Raw genomic sequence first — 26,017 nt, forward strand, 5'->3', positions numbered from 1 at the left:
AAAGGGGAGGGCAGAATCGGATGATCCTATACACTTTAACCCTTAAACCTCATACTAGCTGTGACAGCTGTCTAATAGCTATACAGGGAAAGCATGGGTGTAGCTACTGAGTCCAGTGGTGAGCTGGTTAATCGCAGCTAGAGAACAGTCTGAGGTAATTGACCATCTTTCTCCTGGCTCGTTAGCAGGACTTATATACCCTGGATCGCTGTATAGAGAGACCACGCTGCACTGGGGCTTCCCTGCCCTTCCCCCACTGCCCCCTACCCTAGCCACAAGGAAGCCGGGAGCCTGAAGGTAAACAACTGCCACTGACTTTGGTTGTTATACTTGGTAAGGGGCTTAGCCCTGCAATTTATAGTTAGAGCCTAACCGCTGTAATAGTCCATGCTCCGGATAGGAGCTAGGTTTGTTTGTTTTTATTGCTCGATTATGATGAACGTACAGATCTGGCGCTATTTGCATTTCGTGTGGGTGTGAGGAAAAGTGCTGATGAATGGGATTCGACTGCGGCCCGATCGCAGCTCTCATAAGGCTGCATCCCCAGTACGTTCTACGAATAAGCACTGCCCCCCCAATCAGCCGGACTACGCACCTTGGCGCGCATTCGGCAGCCGCGCTCTACTACAAGTTTTTGCAAAGACAGGAAAACTGTCTTTACAACTTGCGATGGAGGGCTGGCCACGCCCCCACCGGCGGTTCAGCCAATGAGGGCCAACCAGCCGCGTGAGGGCGTGGTCACGCCCCTGCAAAACCCCCACCACGCCCCCCGTCGCAATCTCCTGCATCCCACCCGAGGACTGCAGATTGCGGTTTTCACACGTGCACTCAAAGCCCCCCCCCCCCCGACGGGCGCACATGCTACAGTGCAGACTGGGACTGCGGCCTAAGGCCAGAATGCTTGCTGCCATGAAGGGATAATGCAGCGGGTGTCCCAGCTTCTGAATGGGATTCCCACAGCGTTAATCCTACCAGGCCGCAACCAGTCTAAGAGCTGGGCAGAGAGATCAGAGAGAGGCCGTCTGGTTTAAAAAAAAGAAATAACTGAATAAAGGAATTTACATTTTTTTATTGCATTTTTATATTTTAAGTCAATAAATCTTAAGAGGAGGATGTTGTTTTCTTGTTTGGTGTTATTCCCTCAGTCACTTGACGCCTTTTGATGACTCTGCATTGAAACATGGAAATTACTTACAATTAATGGAAGTTCCAGACATCCACAACCTTTTGCATTTTCCCATCTAACCCCACCATCCTTTTTAGCTTTTCTTTTTCTCTACAAAATACCAGTGTCAGATAAAAGAAACTCAACTCAAAATGATGTCCTGCTGTCACAAGCAAACCGACAGAAGAGAAAATGTTCACATTGAGTGAAAGACCAAATTGTATCAATACAGCTTCAAGTATGTCCCAAATCCTAGACGTGAAAATTACCTGTTTGTAAAAGGAGTCTCTTCCTGCAGTATGTCCACTCCTGTTCTCTGATGTAATGAAACAGGATCTACAAAGCAAAGATATAAACAGCATTTATTATATTATTTATTATATTATTGTCTGGCATTTGTATGAACAAATAACAGGTTCTCTCTTGACCCGAGATTTATGAACAGGCTTCAGGTCCCATTCAAAACTATTCTGCACATTATTAAAGTTCACAAAATCTTTTTCTGAATGTATTGGTAATAATTTGTATGATAAAAACTGCCAACGTTACCGAGATAACCAGACGTTGCAGCCACTGTGGCAAAGATCACTGAAATTAAGCCACCGTGCACTTTTCTATCTCTACAATAATTTCCATATTTGAGAATATATACAAATATCTCCTCTTTGCTGGATTACAACTGCATGTAGAATTGTAGGCAGAGACGGTAACAGGGGACAGAGATGGAGAGAGACTAGGGTACTGTTACAGAGAATATACAGCATTGTGATTACCTAGTCCTCAATGAGGCTCTGCATCCTGCAGTACTAGCTGCCCCGTTCCCGTGATGTGAGGTGAACAAGGTCTTGTTCTGGAAACCTAGGCCTGCAGAAGAATGCAAAAACCTTCATACACTGAGCCAAAGAGCTTACAGTTCACTCCCCACTAAGCAGTCCAGTTTATTTAGATGTGAACCCTAGCCCTCGCATTAACCCTTACAAAATAAGCATCTTTTGTCCCCAAAAGGTAGTGACCTAAACACTAGCACATTCGTACCTTTAGCTTGATGGTACACAGCTTCTTACAGTACTGGCTGTTCCTGTCCTTTGATGTCATGGAACAGGACCTACACCAAGTGGAGAAATATCATTAGTGGTAGGGTATGTCTCTGCATTCACAATATATATATTACCCTACACGCACACGCACACATTGTATCAGGGTTATTCTGGAGCAAAACTAGTGCATTTTTATGTTGCATCTATTTGCATCAAAGCATCCAGGTGCTTCATACCAATACAGTATGTGCACAGTGTGTCTTAGCTTTGGGATTTGAGGAGTCTCAATATAAGGAGTTAGGGAGGGGAAGTTATATATGTTGTATCAAATTCTGTGTCTCTGGTTAAAATTCTGCTTCACATTTATTAGCATTCGTCTTCTTTTATTTGATGCTGCCTTGAAAAAAAAGAGTCCAATGCGTCAAAGCTGATACCGGTAAAGATGGGTGAATTTTTTTCCACAGTTTGAATTTGTAGCGAAATTGACGTTTCTTTGCAAATTAAATTTATTTTGGACAAAGTCGCCGCTCTCGCTCTATATACATATATTAATGTATATATAAAAGAATTATATATATATAATTTGTATTTATTTTTTTCAAAATGAATGAACCATTTTTGAATAGATGGACTCCTAAGTGTGAGGCTTTCCAAGCCATAAAAGCCTGCCTGATGAAGACGCCAGTACTAGCATTTGCAGATCCACAAAAGCCCTATGTGCTGCATGTAGATGCCAGTTTGGATGGACTAGGGGCAGTGCTGTACCAAGAGCACCAAGAGGGACTGAGACCAGTAGCGTTTGTGAGCCAGGGGTTGATGCCGTCTCAGAAAAACTACCCAGTACACAAACTGGAGTTTTTGGCTTTGAAATGGGTGGTAGTGGACAAACTACATGACTATCTATATGGAGCAGCGTTTGTAGTACACACAGACAACAATCCCCTTACGTATATTCTAACATCATCGAAACTGGATGCCACTGGACATAGGTGGTTGGCAGCATTGGCCACTTACAATTTCAGTCTAAAATACAGACCTGGGAAACAAAATATTGATGCAGGCTCATTGTCATGAATTCACTGGGATGTTCAAGCCCAGGATTGACTTTGGAAAAATATTACCACCGCAGGAGTGCACGCAATGTGCAAGCAAGTAGAAATGCCGAGACAAATTGCCACAGAGAATCCAAATAGTCACTGATAATCTGGGGATCTCTCCCACTGGAGTTCCTTTAGTGTACTCTCACCCCGCGGAGTTGACCATGGAGGGATTATCCCAACTAAACCGACAAGATCTATCCCGTTCGCAGCAGACTGTCACGCACAACACAAACAGGACTAGACCGCGGGGCTGAGGTGGGGATGTATATAACCGCCGCCCTACAACCACGAAGCCAGGTCTGGAATGTGAAGTCGGAGTCGTGGAGCTGGGTCGGGGTAGGAGAGTTCGGGGAAGCCGTGGTACTTGCTGTGATCCGGGGTTGGAGAGAGAAGAATGGTCGTTATCCGAAGCCGTGATTGAGGAGAGGAGAGAGCGGGGGTCCAATAACAAGCCCAAGTCCAGGAGTAGAGAAGAGACAGGTACAGGTACAAGCAGGGGTCACAACACGAGTCAGGCGAGGCACAGGAACAGACAAGATCCAAGAAGCAGAAAGCATAGCACAACAGTGTTTATGTTCAGCAAAGTGAAAGTGAAACAGGAAGGCATTTAAAGGGGAAAGCACCAATCAGGAACTAGCAGATGATGACCTCACACATAAGCCACGAGCCGATAGGGTAGTGCAGGATTGGCTGCTGGTGTAACACAGCTGATGCTGCCAGTGTTCGTTGGCGTGCGGTGTGCGCGCGTACGAGGAGTGTGACGGAGAGTGCGTGCCGTGGTGATACTGCGGGAGTGCGCCTCCGCGGATGAAGCATTGAGTAGCTGCGTGCGCACAGCGGTCTGTGGGTGCCAGGGGTACAGACGCGTGACGCGTGCTGGGGGCGGAGCCAGGCGAGGATCCTGACAGTACCACTCCTTCAGGGGAGACCTCCGGATGACCCAGGGCAGGCTTCCAAGGCTTGTGATGAAAAGCCCTGTCCAAACTGGAAGCGTGTAGCTGTTCCCGAGGGATCCATTCACGTTCTTCTGGACCAAAACCCCTCCAATGAACGAGGTATTGCAGTTTCCCCCTTGATACTCTGGAGTCGAGGATTGTCCGCACCTCAAACTCCTGTTGACCCTCCACAAGAATAACACACATTCCCAGCTAGCTCAAACTCCCACACCCACCACATGATGACTATATATTTATGTCAACCAGAGAGCTACTGAGCGTGTCAATTGCATACAACAAGAGACAGGGGGTGCCCAATGCTACATCCCATTGACAAAACATATACTGTATGATGAAAAGTTTAAAGTAAAATACTTCAATAATAATAATATTAAATACTTGGTTATTTGGTTAACCCTTTGGCCAAAGCGTCATAAGCCTGCATACCAACGTCAAGGTATAACCAAATTAATGCACAAGAATAGGCTGATGTGGCATGTCTCGAATGGATGATTGGGGATCCTGGATAAAAGGTTTCAAAAGTGAAATGTGAAAAGCGGAAGGAATCTTCATGGTTTTCGGCAAATTTAGCCGGTAGGTGACAGGATTGACTCTCTCCATAATGACGAATGGGCCAATGAATCTGGGTGCCAATTTGGGTGAAGAGACCTTGAGACGAATATTCTTGGTAGAAAGCCAGACCTTTTGTCCAGGAGTAAAAGATGGAACCTCCCGACGGTGACGATTGGCTTGTTTCTTCTGCATATTGATGGCTTGTCTTAGGTTCCCCTGAATCTTCTCCCAAGAGTCTGTCTGGATTCTGTCCTCGGCAGCGGGAACTCCCGAAGTGGAGACTGTGGAAGGAAAGGACGAGGGATGAAATCCATAATTCGTGAAGAAATGGGACTGCTGAGTGAACTCATTTCTAAGATTATTATGTGAAAATTCTGCCCATGGGAGGAGATCAGACCAATTGTCCTGTGAATCCGAGACAAAACAACGAATGAACTGTTCTAATGACTGACTGGTCCTTTCCGTTTGTCCATTCGTTTGTGGGTGGTACCCAGAGGAGAAATGAAGTGAAATGCCCAGACGTTGGCAGAAGGCTCTCCAGAATCTGAAGATAAATTGCGAGCCACGGTCCGAGACTATGACTTGTGTAGTACCGTGGAGTCTGAAAATCTCCTTGACGAAGACCTCTGAGAGTTTAGGCGCGCTGGGCAAACCTTTAAGTGGGATGAAATGCGCCTGTTTAGAAAAGCGATCTACGACCACCAGTATGGTGTTCATCCCTTTAGAGCTGGGTAACTCCACAATAAAATCCATGGAGAGATGTGTCCATGGACGATCTGGAATTGGTAGTGGCTGAAGGAGGCCTGCTGGCCTATTGCGAGGTGTTTTATTCTGATCGCATATGGGACACGAAGCCACAAATTTTTCAATGTCTTTGCGCATGCCTGGCCACCAGAAGGTGTGCTCCAACAAGTCGATTGTTCTCCTGGTTCCAGGATGACCAGCGGTCCTGGAAGCATGACCCCATTCTATCACTTTCCTATGGAAGTTCGTGGGAGTGAACAGGCGTCCTTCTGGAACCTTGATGCCTACAGGGATGTTACGTTGATCCCTGGTAATGTGTGGTAAGGTGTCAAAGGTGTTGGCAGACAAAATACATGCGGGAGGAAGTATAGTCTGTTGACGATCCTCTGCTCTGTCCTCGACCAGGAATTGTCTGGATAGTGCATCGGCTTTTATGTTTTTGGAACCAGGAATATATGATATAAGAAAGTTAAAGCAGGTGAAAAATAGGGACCACCGTGCCTGACGTGACCCCAAGCGATGCGCACCTTCAATGTAGAGTAGATTCTTGTGGTCAGTCAGGATAGTGATCGGTGTCTCTGTACCCTCGAGAAGGTGTCGCCATTCTTCTAATGCCATCTTTATTGCGAGGAGTTCGCGGTTTCCTACATCATAGTTTCTCTCTGCAGAAGAATTTTTTTTGGAAAAAAACGCACATGGATGCAGGCGGGCCTGTGGGTTTTTCCTGTGAGACAGTATTTCCCCAACTCCTACGTCGGAGGCGTCCACTTCCAGCGTGAAAGGTAACCCTGGATCTGGGTGTACCACAATGGGAGCAGAAGAAAAGGCTTTCTTTAATTTTTCAAATGCTCTGGCGGCTTCGGGAGACCAGTGTGTTGAATCCGCCCCTTTTTGGGTTAAAGCCGTAATGGATGCCACTATAGAGGAGAAGTTTTGAATAAACCGCCGATAGTAATTTGCGAACCCAAGAAATCTTTGGACGGCTTTAAGAGATAATGGACACGGCCAGTCCGTAACTGCTTTGACCTTGTCGGGATCCATGGCGAGTCCGGTGTCTGAAATAATGTAACCGAGGAAGGCGATTGAAGACTGATGAAAGTGGCATTTCTCGAGTTTGGCAAAGAGCTTATTCTCCCGTAGCCTTTGAAGAACTTGATTAACATGTACTGGATGTTCCTGAATGTTTTTGGAGTAGATCAAAATGTCATCCAGGTACACAATTACATGTTGGTCTAACAGGTTCCTGAAGATTTCATTAACAAAGTCTTGAAATATGGCTGGTGCATTGCAGAGACCAAACGGCATCACTAGGTACTCGTAGTGCCCATCGCGAGTATTGAAGGCCGTTTTCCACTCATTCCCCTGATGAATCCTTACCAAGTTGTAGGCCCCTCGTAGATCCAACTTGGTAAAGATGTTGGCACCCTGTAGCCTATAGAACAGTTAGGAGATTAACGGGAGAGGATAACGATTCTGTACGGTAATCTTGTTGAGGCGCGATAGTCTATACAAGGGCGGAGCGAGCCATCCTTTTTTTTTACAAAAAAGAAGCCTGCGCCAGCAGGTGAGGAAGATTTTCGAATAAAACCCCTCTGAAGATTCTCCTGAATGTAGTCTTTCATAGCTTTAGTCTCAGGCAAAGACAGTGGATAGGAGCAACCTCTAGGCGGAATGGCACCGGGCAACAAATCGATGGGGCAGTCATACGGGCGATGCGGTGGAAGTTCCTCTGCTTGCTGTTTGTTGAACACATCCCGGAAGTCTTCGTATTCTACTGGAAGTTGTACTCTGTCTGGATCAGGTACAGATACTCCCGCCAAAGCCGTGGAAGTGGGTAAGCAATGCTTCTGACATTGAGGGCTCCAGCGGATAGGCAGAGACTCCGTCCAGTCGATTAGGGGGTTGTGTTTCTGCAGCCACGGAAGCCCAAGTATGACGTCTGCTGAGGGGGTATGGATGGCGTCTAATTGTATAGTCTCGGAGTGAGACTCCCCGGTCAATATCTGGATGGGTACCGTCTGAAGGGAGATGAATGCGGGTTGCAGTGGATGGCGATCTATCGCTTCGAGACCCACGGGACGATCCTTAAGTACCAAGGGTATTCGGTGACTCTCTGCAAATCCTTGGTCAATAAAGTTTCCCCCCGACCCGGAGTCCAGAAAGCCCTGTGTCGTGACTTGGAAGGTCTCTCCGGATATGGTGATGGGGAGGTTGATCCTAGTGGAAGGTTGCAAGGGAGGTAAGGATGCGGTGCCCAGCGTGATCCTCCCGACTCTTACTGGGCTGTGGAGTTTTCCTGATCTCAGCGGGCAGGTAGCCAGTAGGTTCCCATTGTTCCCGCAGTATAGGCATGGGCCTGCGCATCGTCTACAGGTTCGTCTAGCGTTGGTGCTGCAGGAGGCACGGATCCTGTTGGATGACAGGTAGAAGGTTGTATACCTTGTTGTCATCTGCCCCTCTCCATTCCTCTCTCCTGAAGATGCAGATCCATGCGGATGCAAAGAGCCACCAGGTCTTCAAGTCCTCCGGGACGGTCCTGGGACGCCAACTTGTCTTTGAGACGCTCGGACAACCCCTGCCAGAATGCTGCCGACAGGGCCTTATCATTCCAGTCGGTCTCAGAGGCCACAGTCCGGAACTCCAGCGCATAGCGGGCCACGGTACGGTCCCCCTGAGAAATGTTGAGAAGGGTAGAAGCGGCATTTACCTTGCGACCAGGTGTGTCGAAGACCCTCTGGAACTCAGCGGTGAAGATATTGATATCGGAGGTCAGGTCTGGTCGTAGCTCCCAGATCGGAGAGGCCCAGGCCAGGGCATCGTCGGTCAGAAGGGAAATGATGTATGCCACTTTCGAGCGTTGGGAGAAAAAAATGAGATGGAAGCAGTTCGAACTGTATTGAACATTGGTTCAGGAATCCCAGACAACCTAAAGGATCACCAGCATAGCGGTTAGGGGTAGGTAATCGTGGTTCAAAAGTCGGGGCCACTGGAGTGGAAATAGGTATAGATGCTGCGGCTAGGTCTTGCTTAAGGTGATCTAGCAGTTTGTCCCTTTGAGCACAGGATCCAATGATTTCCTGAAACCACCTGTCATATTTGTCCAATCATTGACCCACCTCAGCGGGGTCCATGTTTGTAGTGTCACGCTGTGCCCACCACAAACAGGACTAGACCGCGGGGCTGAGGTGGGGATGTATATAACCGCCATCCTACAACCACGGAGCCAGGTCCAGGTCGGGGTAGGAGAGTTCGGGGAAGCCGTGGTACTTGCCGTGATCCGGGGTTGGAGAGAGAAGAATGGTCGTTATCCGAAGCCGTGATTGAGGAGAGGAGAGAGCGGGGGTCCAATAACAAGCTGAAGTCCAGGAGTAGAGAAGAGACAGGTCCAGGTACAAGCAGGGGTCACAACACGAGTCAGGCAAGGCACAGGAACAGACAAGATCCAAGAAGCAGAGAGCACAGCACAACAGTGTTTATGTTCAGCAAAGTGAAAGTGAAACAGGAAGGCATTTAAAGGGGAAAGCACCAATCAGGAACTAGCAGATGATGACCTCACACATAAGCCATGAGCCGATAGGGTAGTGCAGGATTGGCTGCTGGTGTAACACAGCTGATGCTGCCAGTGTTCGTTGGCGCGCGGTGTGCGCGTGTACGAGGAGTGCGACGCAGCGTGCGTGTCGTGGTGATACTGTGGGAGCGCGCCTCCGCGGATGAAGCATTGCGCAGCTGTGTGCGCACAGATAGCGGTCTGTGAGTGCCAGGGGTACAGCCGCATGACGCGTGCTGGAGGCAGAGCCTGGCAGCGATCCTGACACAGACCCGGGACTGTGAGAAGTGGGGTCAGCTCTGAGGGACCGTAAGTCACCTCGGGCAGTCATCGGGGAGCACCCTGAGAGTCGACTTCTTGTGAGGCAATGGAATAACCTGCTGCTTAAGAATGGAGTAATGTTCAGAGTTGCTAAGAAAACGCAGCACCTGGTGACTAAGCAACTGGTACTTCTGTACCGGTATAGGCAAGTGGTTCTACGTTCACTACATGATGATCATGGCCATTTGGGCACAGACAAAACAATGAGAATAGTGAAAGATCGATTCTATTGGCCCAGAATGGCACAGGATGTCGAGGAATATTGTAAGAACTGCGGAAGGTGTGTGACCAGAAAGACTTTGCCTAACCGGGCCGACCCTTGACAAATATTACCAGCAGTGGTCCATTAGACTTAGTTTGCATGGACTCCCGGTTATTAGAGTTAGATAGCAAGAATACCAGTAATATCTTAGTGGTCACAGATCACTTCACCCGGTATGTGCAAGCATTCTCCACAAAGGACCAATGAGCCGCTACATTTGCCAAAGTGTTATGGGAGAAGTATTTCATCCATTATGGATTGCCAGCGAGGATACACTCCGACCAAGGACGGGACTTCGAAAGCTGACTTATCAAGGAATTACTGCGCATCTGTGGAATAAAAAAATTCCAGAACCACGCCTTACCAACCACAAGGAGATTCGCAACCAGAGAGATTCAATAAGACCCTATAAAATATGATGGGTACCCTAAATAATCAAGGATAGGAAAGATGGAGTCCGCATGTATACCACTTAGTCCATGCTTATAACTGCACCAAGAATGAATCCACTGTGTATTCACCCTATTACCTAATGTTTGGACGGGAAGCCTGATTGCCCATTGACCTGTGTTTTGGAGTGTCGGCAGATGGCACATCCCCAACCACGTACAGTATATGCAATATGTACAGAAACTCAGAGACCAGTTACAAGAATAGTACAATCTGGCCCTTTCTGCAGCTGACACAAATAATCATGGCCTTTGCAGGATGCCAGGAAAGCCGTTACGATAAAAGAGTACATGGGCAAGAGCTACAACTGCAGAATATAGTCCTTATCCAGAATCGTGTGTTACCAGGAAAACATATAATAGCAAATTGCTGGAAAACTGAGCCTTATGTGGTAGTAGGTAGTGCCAATAGGTCAGTTAGTGCGCTGCCCTGAGAGAGAAAACATTCCATGAGAACCCCATATGCACAGGAGAAGTGACCGATTAAACAGAGGACACGGTTCTGGTACAAATCCAGTTAGCCAGGGTAGGCAAGACAGTGTTGGGGAGTCCGAACAAGAGATGGGGTACCACGGTGAAGGAATGTTGGGGCACTTGGCAAATATTTTGAACAGGGAAGAACTGCCTGCCCCTCAACCGGGTTCCCAAATACAATCAGTATGGTATCAGTATTTAGAAAAAACTGTTATTCTTGAACTGAATCCCAGAGCAAAGGAATTTACCCCCATAGGTCCTGATGAATCCGTGATAGATGACTGGTGCAGGGCCCGCAATATCTGAGTCACCGGTACCATATGAGTCCCCTAAGGCTGCGATTATACTCAAAATCGACACTGTGCGGCACAAAAACAAGTTTTATACCAACGTGAAAACTGGAAATAGATGTTGGGGAATGTAGAACATTGATCATTAATTGAATATCTGATCAACAGGGTATGTGAACTAATAAGCAGTGACTATAAAATATATAAAGACAGAGGCACAGTGTTAGTTATTTGTTTTAGTAGGATTGCAGAAATACTGTGTGGTTATGTGGTAGCCCTGTTTATGTATCCCTGTTCAAAATGATAGATAAAGTAATATAAAGTTTGTTATAATTCCTTACAGTTTTGTTGTGTCTAAATACTCCTGCTTCCCTCTCTGTATACCACCCACTATAAGGCTGCGCTTATAGCGACGGCGACGCAACGTTGCGGCAAAACAAATGTATTGCCGCCGTCGTGTGCGCTTATAGTAAGCGTGACACGACGGTCAAATTTGATTTTTCAGAGGCTGTCGCCACATGTGACAGCCTCTGAACCAATCAAAGACCTGGTCGCCTACGACGTCGCTGGAAAGCGAAATGCAACTTTTGCTAGCGACGACGGCAACAGGTGACGTCATCTGTCGCGTCACCGTCGCGTGCACTATAAGCGCGGCCTAAGAGTTATGATGGCTAGGGTAAGGGTTAACCCCCGAGGCTAGTGCTCCAGAGTAGTCTGCATAAGAAAAAAGTAAGTCTATTAGACATATAAATGATCCTGGTCCAGCTGATTAAGAAATAACTTCACGGAGATAAATGCTATATAACGGACTAAAACAAATTCCACACTAGGAACAAAACGCGGCAGAGTTTGGTCCTGTTATGTGTACGTTTGCACATTAAAGTTTCCGTTTTTCATCATTTGCGCTTTGGTCACTAATTACTACCAGGTGCAGTGACGCCTAAGCTACCATTTTTATCCACTATAAGAGTTAAACCCCAAGTTACAGGACTCAGGCCCCCACCTCAGTGACAGGTTCTATAGTCTGAGGTAAAGTAAAGAGGGGTTACATTAAAAAGCACTTTTTTGGTTTTAGAAAAGTTCCTGGCGTCCTGCAAAGGCCTGAGAGACTAAGCACTTCCAATGTGTATAGTTAATCTGATGTGACTTCCTATAAAGCCGGGTAAGGAGGGTTACATTAAAAACTAGTATAAGAAAAATATGATATAAATGCTTGAAAAAGAAAGAAAAGGGAGGCTTTGGAAAAAAAAAGCTGTGTGTGCTGTGCACGCGCATAGTAAGTGAAACTTCTTTGTCTTTTGTCACAGAAATTGTATTTGTGATGGTGATGTTTTTAATTAAAAATGAAAACACAATTTCAGTTCCAAAACACAAAGAAGTTTGACCACATGTTTTAGCTATTTGCACGTCTATATTTATAGTAACTGAATTTCTTGGGTGTGTGTGTGTCAGTCGTGTGTGTGTGTGTTTCTCTCTCTGTGTGTGGTGTGTATGTCTCTCTCTGTGTCCTGCCCCCCTCTCTCCTGACTCCCTCCACCCTAGCGGAGCTACGGACATGGGGGGTGGTGGGGGGGCCTCTGTCTGAGTCCCCCCCCCAACAGAGCTGCGGGCTGTGTCCCCTGCGGCACCCAGCCCCCCTGCGGAGGTATGTGTGTCAGTCAGTGTATGTGTGTGTCAGTCAGCGTATGTGTGTGTCAGTCAGTGTGTGTGTGTGTCAGTGTGTGTGTGTGTCAGTGTATATGTGTGTGTCAGTGTGTGTGTGTGTTTATGTGTCAGTGTATGTGTATGTGTGAGTCACTGTGTGTGGTGTGTATGTCTCTCTCTGTGTCCTGCCCCCTTCTCTCCTGACTCCCTCCACCCCGGCGGAGCTGCAGATACGGGGGGGGGGGGGACTCTGTCTGAGTCTCCCACCGACAGAGCTGCGGGCTGTGTCCCTTGCGGCATCCAGCCCCCCTGCGGAGGTATGTGTGTCAGTCAGTGTATATGTGTGTCAGTCAGTGTATATGTGTGTCAGTCAGTGTATATGTGTGTCAGTCAGTGTATGTGTGTGTGAGTCAGTGTATGTGTGTGTCAGTGTGTGTGTGTGTGTCAGTGTATGTGTGTGTGTGTCAGTGTATGTGTGTGTGTGTCAGTCACTGTGTGTCAGTCAGTGTGTGTGTGTGTCAGTCAGTGTATGTGTGTGTCTTTCTCTCTGAGTGTGGTATGTCTTTCTCTGTCTGTGTCCTCCCCCCCCTCCCTCTCCTGACTCCCCCCCACCCCCGGCGGAGCTGCGGACACGGGAGGCTCTGTTTGAGTCTCCTGAGCAGCTCCCCATTCACCCCCCAGCAGAGGTACATCACCGGATCAGCTCCCACTCTCTTCCCCCTGGCAGAGCTGCGGACACGGCTGCGTGTCCTGCTGCAGCCAGCCCCACGGCAGAGGTACAGGGCCATGGGGGGGGAGGGTTCTGAAGGGCACGGTAACGCACGTGGGGCGCTCTGCCCTCTTCCTCCCCACCCTCTGGTGGTGCTGCGGGGGACACAGTCTCCACTGTGTCTCTCACACACACACAGACCACACTCACCGCCGTCACCAGCACGCAGTACTGGAAGGAGCTTTGGCTCACCACGTTCCCGCACCATGTCCAGGGCGCGGCCCCACAGCGGGCAGCTCACCACGAACAGAGCCTTCGGCTGGTTGGCAGCACCGGCCTCTGGAACACTCCCGTGGAGGGCCCCCGCGGAGGGCAGCAGCAGCTCAGCGGTGAGTAAATGTTGAGCGGGTGGGGGGAGGAGGAGGAGGGGGAAAGCTGTCCTCATTCACCCAGCAGCGCAGAGAGGTCTCCGAGCCGTGACATCCATGAGCGTCGCCATGACTACTGCGGCATGTCAGCGGGCAGCGGACGGGGAACGGCGGCAAACGTGTGGGGGGAATGGCTGGAATGGCGGCCGTTAGGAGCGGCGCGGCATGGCAGCGGGGAACGGCGGCTGTTAGGAGTGGCACTGGCTGCCGGCCGTGTGGGGAGAGCGGCGCCCGTTAGTCAGCGGGACACAGGGAAGCGGAGGTAGAGAAGTGGGAGGAGAGAGGCTGAGCAGCGTCTCCTCCTCTCACAGCCGGAGGACTTGGGGGGCTTCCGCCATCTTACTACACCCGCAGCACCGGAAGCTCTGCGCCAGTCATCTTGGTATACCCATGGCAGCGGATGGGTGGGGGTAACGGCCGTTAGGAGCGGCGCGGGCGGCTGTCGCCGCCGCCGCATGTCACAGCGCGTGTGTGGGGGGAGCGGCGGCCGTTAGGAGCGGCCAGGCGTGTGGGGGGAGGGGGTGGGGAGCCGTGACGTCACCTCCGTTTCACATTTCGCCCCCCACTCTCCAGTTTTACCCCATCAGAATAGGTGCCACTAAAGAAGTTTCACTTCAAAAAGTGAGTTAAGATTCATACTTCCATATGTTAAAACCCCCAAAAAGTGTTATTCCAAAATAATATGTATAAAAAAGTGTGAAAAATCTATTAAGATATGAAAATTTAAATAGTTTGAGAACTTGCCATGCATTGCACTTACTCTTTCCTCTACTGCCTCTACAGCGCCGATATTGCACCCGTTAACACACAATACAATGTTTCTGCTGGTGCCAGTTTGAAGCTGTTATTGTGCAATTCAATACAACAGAGCTGCGGGTAGAAAAATCATTGGGTGCAATAACATTGCCACATCGGTAGGTCTCCCAACACTTGCAAGCTGGGGCAGGAATTCTCTTTCCTATTGTCTGCTTGTATAATTGGTGCACTTAATGCACTTAAAACACATCTTTTCCTACTCTCTTTTAACGGGCTAATTATGTTCTGACTAGCTCAATATGAGTTAATTATACTTACTACTACCACTATATAGTCAGCTGCTAGTGTTTATACAGTCAGGGTTTATAAATTTACCCTAGGATGGTTCATCCCGTTCAGCTATTCTATTTCATGAATCTCTACAGACTAACTTACTCTTCTCAGTGTTCATTAATGATCCTCCCACAGCTTGTAAGGAAGCCTCAATACACATGTATGCAGATGACACAATCCTATATGCACACAGCCATAGCCTCTCTGACCTTCAACACATACTTCAGTCTGACTTTTTGAAACTCGAAAACTGGATTTCCCAAAACAAACTGTTTTTAAACACTGACAAGACTGTAACAATGGTATTTGGGACCAAGACTAAATTTTTAAAGCCTCCAGTGACTGAGCTCCTGATTAGAACCAACGCTAACCCTACCCTTTGTCAAAAACAATCCCTACAAATGGAAGTTGAATGATTCCCTACTCAACTGCCCAGAGACAGAGACAAATATAAGACGCAAACTCTCCTCCTTTTTCCAGATAAACGCAGGTACGGTCTCGGCCCCGGCTATGCTTTGGGAGGCACACAAGGCCTCAATTAGAGGAGAATTAATCTCGATATCGGCTTATAAGAAAAAACAAAAAGCTAAACTCCAAACTGAACTAACAGATAAAATCAAACACCTAGAGCAGCAACACAAAACAACAGCATCCAAAAAAATACTAAAGCAATTAAACCAAACGCGAGCAGCTCTCAAACAAACACAATTAGAGGAAGTAGAAAGGGCCCTAAGATGGACAAAACAAAAATTATTTGATAAAGGAAACAAAGCCGATAAGCTTTTAGCCTCGAAACTTAGAGGCATACGGGTAAAGTCACAAATATCCAAAATCCGCACAAAATCATGGAAAATCACATATGACGAAAAAGAAATAGCACAAGAATTTGCTGACTACTACTCTCAACTGTATAACCTACATCCTCTGGGCCAAAATCCGACCCCCTTAGACACAATCTCGAAAAATACCTGGAGGAGTGCTCCCTCCCCTCCCTTTCACAGGCCGAACTAGATAAACTAAATAAAGACATTACCCTAGAAGAACTAACCGAAGCCATTAGCTCCCTCAAACCGGCAGAAACTCCAGGCCCGGACGGATTTTCTAACACTTACTATAAGACATTCATTCTGACCCTGTCCCCTTACTTGCTTGACATGTTCAACTCTTTCTTACAAGGAGAGCCAATCCCCGCTACCATCACTGCAGCAAATTTAGCCATTATCCACAAGGAGGGTCGAGACCCGCTCCTTTGTGGCAACTACAGGCCAATATCCCTATTTAACTCAGATCTCAAAATTTACAGCAAGATACTAGCAAACAGGCTCAACCCAATTCTCCCCAGACTCATTAATACAGATCAAGTAGGTTTTGTGTCAGGAAGACAGGCCTCCGACAATACCCGCAAAATAGTGGATATCATCGACCACGTGCATCTCACAGGAACCAATGCGATGATCCTGAGCCTCGACGCAGAAAAAGCGTTCGACAGGATCAGATGGTCCTTCCTAGACCAAACAATGCTGAAGTTTGGTTTTAGTGGTATCTATTTAGAGGGTGTTAGAGCCCTCTACCAAAACCCCACAGCATATGTAAAAATTTCAGGAGGACTATCAGACCCAATTACAATCAGAAATGGGACCAGACAGGGCTGCCCGCTATCCCCACTCCTATTTGCCCTAACAATTGAACCATTGGCAGCCAAAATTAGACAACAAAAGGGCATCAAGAGGATTTCGATCTCCACAAAGGAATACAAAATTTCCCTATTTGCGGACGATGTGATCCTGGCCCTCGCTGACCCCCACATCTCCCTCCCGAACCTACAAAAGGTACTCCACCAATTTGGAACAGTCTCTGACTATAAAATAAATATAGACAAGTCAGAAGCACTTAACATATCCCTCCCAAACACAACATGGAAGCTTTTGCAGTCCAATTATAAATACATGTGGAGCACCACATACATCAAATACCCAGGTATAAGAATCTCGAGCTCCCATGGATCCCTCTATCAATACAACTACCCCCCACTATTTGATCAAATTAAAAAAGACTTAGTGTCGTGGAAAAACCATCAAATATCATAGTTCGGGAGAATAGTCTCCCTCAAAATGAACATCCTACCTCGGCTGTTGTACTATTTCCAAACACTCCCCGTAGTCGTCCCACTAACAGCCATGAAAAATGTACAGGCCCAAATGTTCCAATTTATCTGGAATGACAAGAGACCGAGGGTCCCCAGATCGGTAATGTTATCAGCCAAACTAGGAGGAGGTCTGGGGGTCCCCGATGTGGTCAGGTACTACCTCGCAGCCGAGCTAAAGCAAGCCGTAGTTTGGAACTGCGACCCGGCAGCGGCCCGCTGGCTCGAGATAGAAACACATTACGCTGCCCCGCTACCACTTCAGCAACTTCTGTGGTCCCAAGGAGGAAAAGAAGGAGGATCAAGGAGGTTTGATCTAGGAGCAATGAGATGCACGTGGGACTTGTGGCTGAAAAGCAAAGGGAAGTATGGCCTGCTAAACACCCCCTCACAAATCACCCCGATCTTTGGGAACCCGAACTTCCCGCCCGGGTGCTCCAAAAAGCAATTTGCCCAATTTCAGGGGCTTGGAATAAGGCTGGTTGCAGACTTGCTGAAAAATGGAGAGATTCTAACATTTAAAGAGGTACGGGACAAATACCAAGCTCAACACCTCCACCTATTCAAATACCTACAAATTAGACATTTTTTGCTCTCGCTCTCGCAGAACTCCAAATTTCCCACACCCACCAGATTCGAAACACTATGCAGTAAAGGCAGGTATCAAAGAGGCCTAATCTCTGAGATATATAGGAGGATAGAGTCAGCATCAGAATCCCCGACCCACCACTATATGCAAAAATGGTCTGCGGACTTAAATATACAAATTGACAATGAGGAGTGGGAGGATATCTGGGAGATGGCAGCAAAAACCTCAATCTGCACAGTAACAAAGGAGAATATCTACAAAATTCTATTCCAATGGTACCTGACCCCAGCTAGACTGAGCCAGATCTTCCCCGGCACCCCAGACCTGTGCTGGAGAGGATGTGGTCAAAAGGGAGACATGGCCCATATTTGGTGGACATGCCCGGAGATTCAGAGGTTCTGGGTTAGGATCCAGACGTTGCTCTATGAGACAACGGGAATTTCTCTCCCCCTAGATCCACTGTCCCTGGTGCTGAGTAAACCCTTTGACGACCTACCCCCACCCATGAGTAGACTGGTCTCTGCAATCTTGACTGCAGCCAGGTGCTCAATAGCAGCAGCCTGGAAGCAGGTCAAAGCCCCTGCAAGAAACACAGTCATAAGGCGGGTGGACGAAGTAATGTCTATGTAAAAATTAACAGCTATGCTGCACAAAAAAATGACACAGTTCTGGAACACATGGGACCCATGGATAGGCCCCCAGGGCTTCAGATAAAGACATAAAGCACAAACCCTAGTGAAGGGAATAACCCAGATCCCAAAGGTGGGAGACGTAGACGAGCCAAGGGGGACTTCCCCCCCCCCCCGCACCCTCCCTTTCCCTCTCTCCAACCCTCCCCCCCTCCCCCTCTGTCTGTCTACCCTCCTCCACTCCCAGTCCCCCCCCCCCCCCCCCTCCCCCTCCTCCACTCCCTTAACCCCTACTATTAAAAAACAATGTTGGCTAGCATGCACTCAATAAAGTCGTACTTAAGCAATTTTATGTTATTGAAAAGTATGTACTCATTCATGTAAATGTCAATGCCAATAAAAAAGATTGATACAAAAAAGAACCAACGCTAACACCACCCTAACCCGTCACTAGTTTTAAATACCTGGGCTTATGGTTTGACTCCCACTTAACATTCGGGATGCACATTGATACCCTGACAACCAAGACCTATGCCAAACTAGGGGTACTTTACAGGAACAAATCCTCCCTAAGTCTCCTGGTCAGAAAGCGTATCGCGCAGCAGATGCTAATGCCAATTATTGACTATGGAAACATGGTATATGGCTCGACACCTCAAACCCACCTTAGCAAACTTGACACCCTCTACAATTCAATTTGTCGTTTTGTTCTCCAATGCAACTACAACAAACATCACTGCGAAATGCTCAAAGAACTAGATTAGTCATCACTAGAGTCTAGGCGCAAAGTTCACCTTTCCTGTCTTGCCTTTAAATTCTTCATGGGCAAGCTACCCAGCTATCTGAACAAGCTCCTCACCCCTACCACTTGCAGCACTTATCACCTGAGATCAGACTCCAAAAGACTGTTCATGGTCCCAAGGCTCAACAAAGTATCCGGACGTTCCTCCTTCTCCTACCGTGCACCCAAAACTGGAACAACCTACCAGAGACTCTCACATCCACCACCAGTTTAAGTTCTTTCAAATCTAAGGCTGTCTCACATTTAATCTGGTCTATAACTGTTTCATACGCCCATAATATATATTTCCTTTAACTGTGCACGCAATGTCTCTGTATATAATGTATACCCTGTTCATTTATGTAACTGTATTTGTAACCATGTATTATTTGTCTTAACTCTGGCCCAGGACATACTTGAAAACGAGAGGTAACTCACAATGTATTACTTCCTGGTAAAATATTTTATAAATAAATAAAATAAATAAATAAACTTGTGTATATGTACACTTAATGTTCATCACTCCTCTCAGCTATGTAACTTTGGTGGTGTTCATCAATACACCAAGCTGAGTAGGTAAGTGCATTGATTATCTGAACAGTGGTGTGAATAACACATCGCTTCATTTGTCTGTATTTATACCCCCCAATGTGCTAACTGTATGTTCATTTCTGTGGTTCAGAATTAGTTATCACAAGGTGTTTATGAAAACACCGAGCGGACCACATAATCGGTTACCTATGCACAAGTTCAAGTGCTAATCTATTTAACTAAACACTGGGGTTTAATATCATTGTATTATTTGTCATGCATGATTTGTCATTTTAACTCTATGCCCAGGACATACTTGTAAACGAGAGGTAACTCTCAATGTATTACTTCCTGGTAAAACATTTTATAAATAAATAAATAATGTATGATCATTTCCTGCATTCTGTTGTATATTTTGGGAAGCTCTGTGAATATTGTTGGCACTATATAAATAGAAAATATACATACATACTTTAGTCAAAGAAATGCGGGCACCTGAGGCAGCAATCACTTGTATATTTAGAAACTACTGTACTGTAGCACCTCTTCTGCTGGAATTGCAGCCAAAAATGAAAATGGCATTCCTACTTTTACCACATGGTGGCAGTAGTTACACATTGTGTGAGCGAAAGATGGTCTTTTCCTTTTTGGCCATTACACACTAGGAGGAGTTCGGAACCAAAAGCCAGGAATCGGATCACCATCTCTCCATCAGCTGGAATATTGAAAATAACTTTCTGTATCCATATGGACTAATCATTGGACTGGGTGGGGTATTGTTGTAGCCTGGAGCGCCGGGTCATTGCATTTTTTGTATAACAACCAGTTTTGGGCCTAGCCCACGTGGCCCTCCGAGTCCCAGCCTGCTCCTCACTCACCCCCCCTACCGGCATCCACACCACCCCCCTACCGACACCCCCCCCCTCCTCCTCCCGATGCCAGCTCCACTCCGATCTCAGCAGCCGACACCAAAGGTAGGTAGGGAGTGGGTGTGTGTGAGTGTGGTGTGAGTGTGGTGTGCTGTGCGTGCAGTGTACTGTGAGTGCAGTGTGCTGTGAGAGTGTGCTGTGTGCTGTGAGAGTGTGCTGTGTTACTACTATAAATAAGGTATGTTACATTTTTTCCACCATTAGAGCTAATGATATGCAAAAGAGGCATTAACCCTCTCATCACATATCCACTAAAGGCCGTTCAGGTTGACACAAGGATTTAAACTGACGTTATTTGAGAGCGAGGGGAGTCTTATTATGCCGGGAGACACCTTTGAACAAAAAGTAACACACCTGAGATACCTGGAATGCATGCTAATTTAAGTGTAGCCCCTTTACCCCCACCCTAAGTGAGATTAGGTCTGCTACTCCATATTTGCTGTGGTGTGGTGCGTACTTGTGAGGTAACAGGAAGGCTGAGCACTTCCGCTGTGATGTGAGGAATCATCAGGACAGGTTCATAGGGTCCCTTTGTTCATTGGTTGCAGCGCCTCCAGTCAGCTTGGATCCTCTTGATAGTAGTAGGATGGCCCAGACTGACACACCTTTCTTTAGCCCAAGCCAGTGAATGACTATGATAGATGTTTCCATAGTATTTATTGCATGTTTAGGATCTTACAGCAGTGCATATCTTTCCTGGCTTCCCCTATTAAAGGTATCACTGATAGGGCTGGAGTCCCATACCAGGCCTTCTGCATGGTGCTCCTCCTGAGGCCTCCTAATGAGTCCCAGGGTAGCTGGTACTCAATCCACAGGGGGAGGAAAGAGACACACCCACTTTTGGGAAAGTGCCAGTATTTATACCCTTGGGTTGTGCTTGTAACCCTGCCCTATAACAATGCAGGTCTGGATACTGACAGGCCATCACATCCAGCATGTGACCCAACCAGTATCCACCCTCAGGCTGACATTTTCTGTCTTTCGCTAGGCTCGCCCTTGGACACATCAAATGTATCTAAAGCTGCAAAAGAACACAAGGCCTTTCTGAAGGAATTAAACCATCCACTGCCTGCACCTAATAGGACTTACACTGGTAGGGCCCAGGAAAATAAGTAGCGGCTGGAGGCTATGTTACGTAAGTAATTTCCATATCTAAATTAGCATAGTTCCTTTTTGTGCATAGGTATACTGTATCTCTAGTACTAAATTAACCTGAATTAAACAATTGCTGTTGTGTTTGCATACATTTACCTTGATGGCTGTGCGTTAAATGCAGGTAAAATAATGCCGTTACTAATTTAGTTAATTTGGCATTATTTTCCCTGATTTAATAGAGCTTAGTACATCTGGGCCACAGAGCCAGAGTGACTTTATAAACATACCTGAGCATTAAACCATGATTAAAATAAAAATATTTAAGACATGGAAAATAACCACACACAAACCACTAGAACAATTTAATAATACAAAGGATTATGTATCACAGACATTAAGGCGTAGATCTTCAGAAGTCCGTTACATTTTTTACATTACGTTATTGCCATTTTACGTCAATAAACGTAGCATGTATCCCCAAAGGGGATTTGCGTTATGATACTCTCGCGTTAATGCCAAAAATATCACATTGATACATTTTAAAGGACGTCGTGCTTAATCATATGCAAATCACATAGTAATGACCAGTTTACCTACAGTAACAATGGATCATCAGACCTCTGTTCATGTTAGACCACAGGAATAACACTACAATATTTAAGACCTTCCAAAAACTGGCACTGGCTACATCCAGACCCTGATCATCATCGATTTATTTCTAGGAATAGCCTAAAAGCAATGCACTGAGTATAATAGGACTTAACCCTTTCATTACAAAAAGTTACATGTCATAATATATATTCCCCCTGAGGAAGGTCCCATTCTGTAGGACCGAAATGTTGGGTTTCTGGATGTATTTTTGCTTTCACTAATACACTTTGATTTTCAACATTGAGTGCTGTCTCTTGTTTACCAATCCTTGGAACGGTAACGTATAACTACATTCTCTATATGGGACGTGCACTTGTGACTTACCAGCACCTATTGGAGTGCCAACTGCCTTATCTGACTATATATATATATATATATATATAAATATATATATATATATATATATACAGTGTTCGACAAACCTATACATTTGCACGCCCAGGGCGAGTGGATTTAACATCGTGGCGAGCTCCTATTGGCCCAACCAGCACACGTTTGGTACTAGGTGGCGAGTAGATTTTTTTGTTCGGCGAGTAGATTTTTTGGTGATTTGTCGACCACTGTATATATATATATATATATATATCTCAAGTATTAGGGGACATAAATGTCTGAAAATGGCATATACTGTAGTATGGTGTTTAGTGATTAAAGTGATATGTTTATGTGAACCAATATGCAATATAATGTAACTGTATTAAGTATGGGTGTTCAATAATGTATATCCTTACATACCTCAATAATAATTAATATTTCATTTTTTCATGTACAATTAAAATAAATGAAGGAATGACACTATAAATAATGAAAAAAGCTAAGTGTAAAAATATAAAATGTCTCAATATTATAACAGGATTTGCATTAGCTTTCGGTAACGCACAAGTGGTGTCTTTATCGTTAAAGTTTGACCAATTCACATGTGCAGTGAATTGGAGAAAGCGTTTCTGCTCTACGGAAATCCAGTTACTAGCGCTGCTACTTTTACGAACGGATGTTATTTTTGCCTCTCATTAGCTTTGAGGATACCTGTTAAAATGCAGAAAAATAACGTCTGCTCCCAATTACGGTAACGATCGTATTAGCGCAAAAATTACGGACATCTGTCATTCTACCCCTAAGAATATTATTATCCGTGAACAGCAAGTTGTAAGCTAGAATTCTTAAATACAGCCTAAAAACTGCAACCCAAAGTGTCCCCTCTTTATTACCTAGCTACTAATAAAAGACATGTACACACCCTTTCTGTATATGGGAGCAAAAGATACATAGTGCATCAGAATGACTGTCACCAATATTCTTAATGGCTGTCCTATCTCAGAAACTATACATTAGTTACATCTTGTTTTTTGGTATCCTCTCTATTCCCTCTTTCTTACACCAGGGATTCCAGTCATTTTTATCCTTGAAATTGGAGGCATGCAAAATCTCTCTTCTCTCCAAAAAGTAGTAAATGCCTATGTTTAGTATTTCATATTAGATCTCAGAATATACTCAGAATATACTATTTATATGTATTTATATGTGAGATACTAACACATTTCACAGCATAGTACAATGAGGATGTGAAATAAGCCAATAACAATAAGCATAACAGTACATTTGACAGTAACATAGTCTGGTACATTGGATAAGGGAGATTCTGCCCCATGGAGCTCACAATCTAGTCTACAATGATACCAAGCAAACAGTTGATTTCAATATTAAACACATTAGCATTAACTTACAGTAGATCAAACTATATTATTATACAACTTTATTTTTTAAGTGCTCTATGTATACCAAATTGGTTATGATTTAGAACAAGCATGTCAAACTCGCGGGCCGCGGGCCGCATGCGGCCCACAACGAACATATTTGCGGCCCAGCCCAGTGGTTCCCAATCTGTGCGCCGCGGTGCCCTGGTGCGCCGTGGCATGCCTAGAGGGGCACCGCGATTATCCCTCCCCACCATCCCTCCGATTATCCCTCCCCACCATCCCTCCGATTATCCCTCCCCATTATCCCTCCGATTATCCCTCCCCATTATCCCTCCTTCATGCCGGCCGGGCCGCAGGGGATTGGCTGCAGGCAGAGAGGAAGCCGGGGGCGGGGCTTCCGCTTTGTGCAGAGCATATGGTGAGTGTGTGTGTCTGCCTTCCCGCTCCTGGCTCCTCTGTCTGCTGGTGGCTGTCCCGTCCCCTTCTGCCCGGGTGATAGGAGAAGGTAGGGGGGTGCTGGGGTGGGGGGGAGTTAGTTGTACATTTGCCTGTCCTGTACGGATCACATGCCTTTCCTCCTCCCCCCTTCCCCCCAGTCACTCACATCCGTCGCTGCCTCTGCTCTCCACTGCTCTCCTGTGTGTGTATCTGTGTGTGTGTATCTGTGTGTGTGTGTGTATCTGTGTGTGTGTGTGTGTGTATCTGTGTGTGTGTATCTGTGTGTGTGTGTGTCTGTGTGTGTCTGAGAGAGAGTGTGTCTGAGAGAGAGTGTGTCTGAGAAAGAGAGTGTGTCTGAGAGAGAGAGTGTGTGTCTGAGAGAGAGAGTGTGTCTGAGAGAGAGAGAGAGAGTGTCTGAGAGAGAGAGTGTGTGTCTGAGAGAGAGTGTGTGTCTGAGAGAGAGAGTGTGTCTGAGAGAGAGAGAGTGTGTCTGAGAGAGAGAGAGTGTGTCTGAGAGAGAGTGTGTGTCTGAGAGAGAGAGTGTGAGTCGGAGAGAGAGAGTGTGAGTCGGAGAGAGAGAGTGTGAGTCAGAGAGAGAGAGTGTGAGTCAGAGAGAGAGAGTGTGAGTCAGAGAGAGAGAGTCTGAGTCAGAGAGAGTGTGAGTCAGAGAGAGAGAGTGTGAGTCGGAGAGAGTGTGAGTCGGAGAGGGGGAGAGAGTCGGAGAGGGAGAGAGAGTCGGAGAGGGGGAGAGAGTCGGAGAGGGGGAGAGAGTCAGAGAGTCAGAGAGAGAGAGTCAGAGAGAGAGAGAGAGAGCCAGAGAGAGAGAATCAGAGAGAGTCAGAGGGAGGGAGAGAGTCAGAGGGAGGGAGAGAGTCAGAGGGAGGGAGAGAGTCAGAGGGAGGGCGAAAGGGAGAGTCAGAGAGAGAGTCAGAGAGAGAGAGGGAGAGTCAGAGAGAGAGAGGGAGAGTCAGAGAGAGAGGGAGAGTCAGAGAGAGAGAGAGAGAGTCAGAGAGAGAGAGTCAGAAAGAGTCAGAGATTCCAAGTGTCAGGAAGAAAACATTAATTTTATCGTTGTTCTTGTTCTTTTTTTTTTATACTGTACTTTTCGAAATAAACCTACGTTTCTATGAAAATTGAAGTTTTTGTTTTTTTGCGGCCCACCTAAACTTAAACCTTGTTTATGTGGCCCGTGTTAGCCTTTGAGTTTGACATGCTAGATTTAGAACATTTTATTTTGTAACCGCACCTATTACTTTGTCATTTCCCAAGCAACAGTATTTTGAGTTTATTTTTGGCTTTATTAAAACATCAAATATCCCCCAAATGAGCTCTTAAATATGATGTCGAACCCTTTGCTAATTATACAGTAGCCCGATGGTATTTGTTATTGACAATAATGCCGATCTATGATTTATAACATGGCAATGGTGGATGGCACTATCTCTAACAGTTTTATTTTGCAAAACAAATATAACCCTTTCCCAGGTTTAAATACTCTGAAGTCTCTGGGTAACTCATGTTTGTCAGGAAACCGTTTTACTTTGGCAGCAAAGAGAACTCATCGTATTTTTCAGCAGCCACATTTACAAGGATTTTGATCATATGTTATAGAAGCATCACTTTTAGTTTGCATTATTTTATGTTTCAGATGACGAGGCCAACCAATGGAATGTGGGGTTGTTTGGAGTTGTTAAAACGTTGTCACATTTGTTTAGTCATTATCGTAGATACAGTCTGTGGATAAACCAAGGGAAAATATATATTAGA

The 26,017-nt window shown here is 46.2% G+C and overlaps 1 protein-coding gene and 1 long non-coding RNA gene across 6 annotated transcripts in view; both read right to left on the bottom strand.

The window, feature by feature from the left end:
- Positions 1–1,053: 1,053 nt before the first annotated feature.
- LOC142469028 (uncharacterized) lies at positions 1,054–3,852 on the bottom strand. 3 transcript variants are annotated; one of them, XR_012788944.1, is made up of 5 exons: positions 3,449–3,852; positions 2,201–2,270; positions 1,939–2,029; positions 1,435–1,501; positions 1,054–1,168 (listed from the first exon to the last, which is right to left on the bottom strand). It is a non-coding gene; the product is annotated as an uncharacterized LOC142469028 (long non-coding RNA). The 3 variants fall into 3 exon arrangements; XR_012788945.1 differs by having other exon boundaries at positions 3,239–3,852; XR_012788943.1 differs by having other exon boundaries at positions 2,201–3,852.
- Positions 3,853–21,814: 17,962 nt separating this feature from the next.
- The window catches only part of FYB1 (FYN binding protein 1), a 159,734-nt gene continuing 155,531 nt past the window's right edge, over positions 21,815–26,017 (bottom strand). For all 3 annotated transcript variants that reach the window (XM_075588557.1, XM_075588566.1, XM_075588561.1), the window contains one exon: positions 21,815–25,984. In XM_075588557.1, the coding sequence (XP_075444672.1) occupies positions 25,962–25,984 (23 nt within the window). In that variant the 3' untranslated portion in view covers positions 21,815–25,961. The remainder of the gene's footprint in view (positions 25,985–26,017) is intronic.

The sequence above is a fragment of the Ascaphus truei genome, chromosome 1, assembly GCF_040206685.1.
Source record: "Ascaphus truei isolate aAscTru1 chromosome 1, aAscTru1.hap1, whole genome shotgun sequence".
Taxonomy (NCBI): domain Eukaryota; kingdom Metazoa; phylum Chordata; class Amphibia; order Anura; family Ascaphidae; genus Ascaphus; species Ascaphus truei.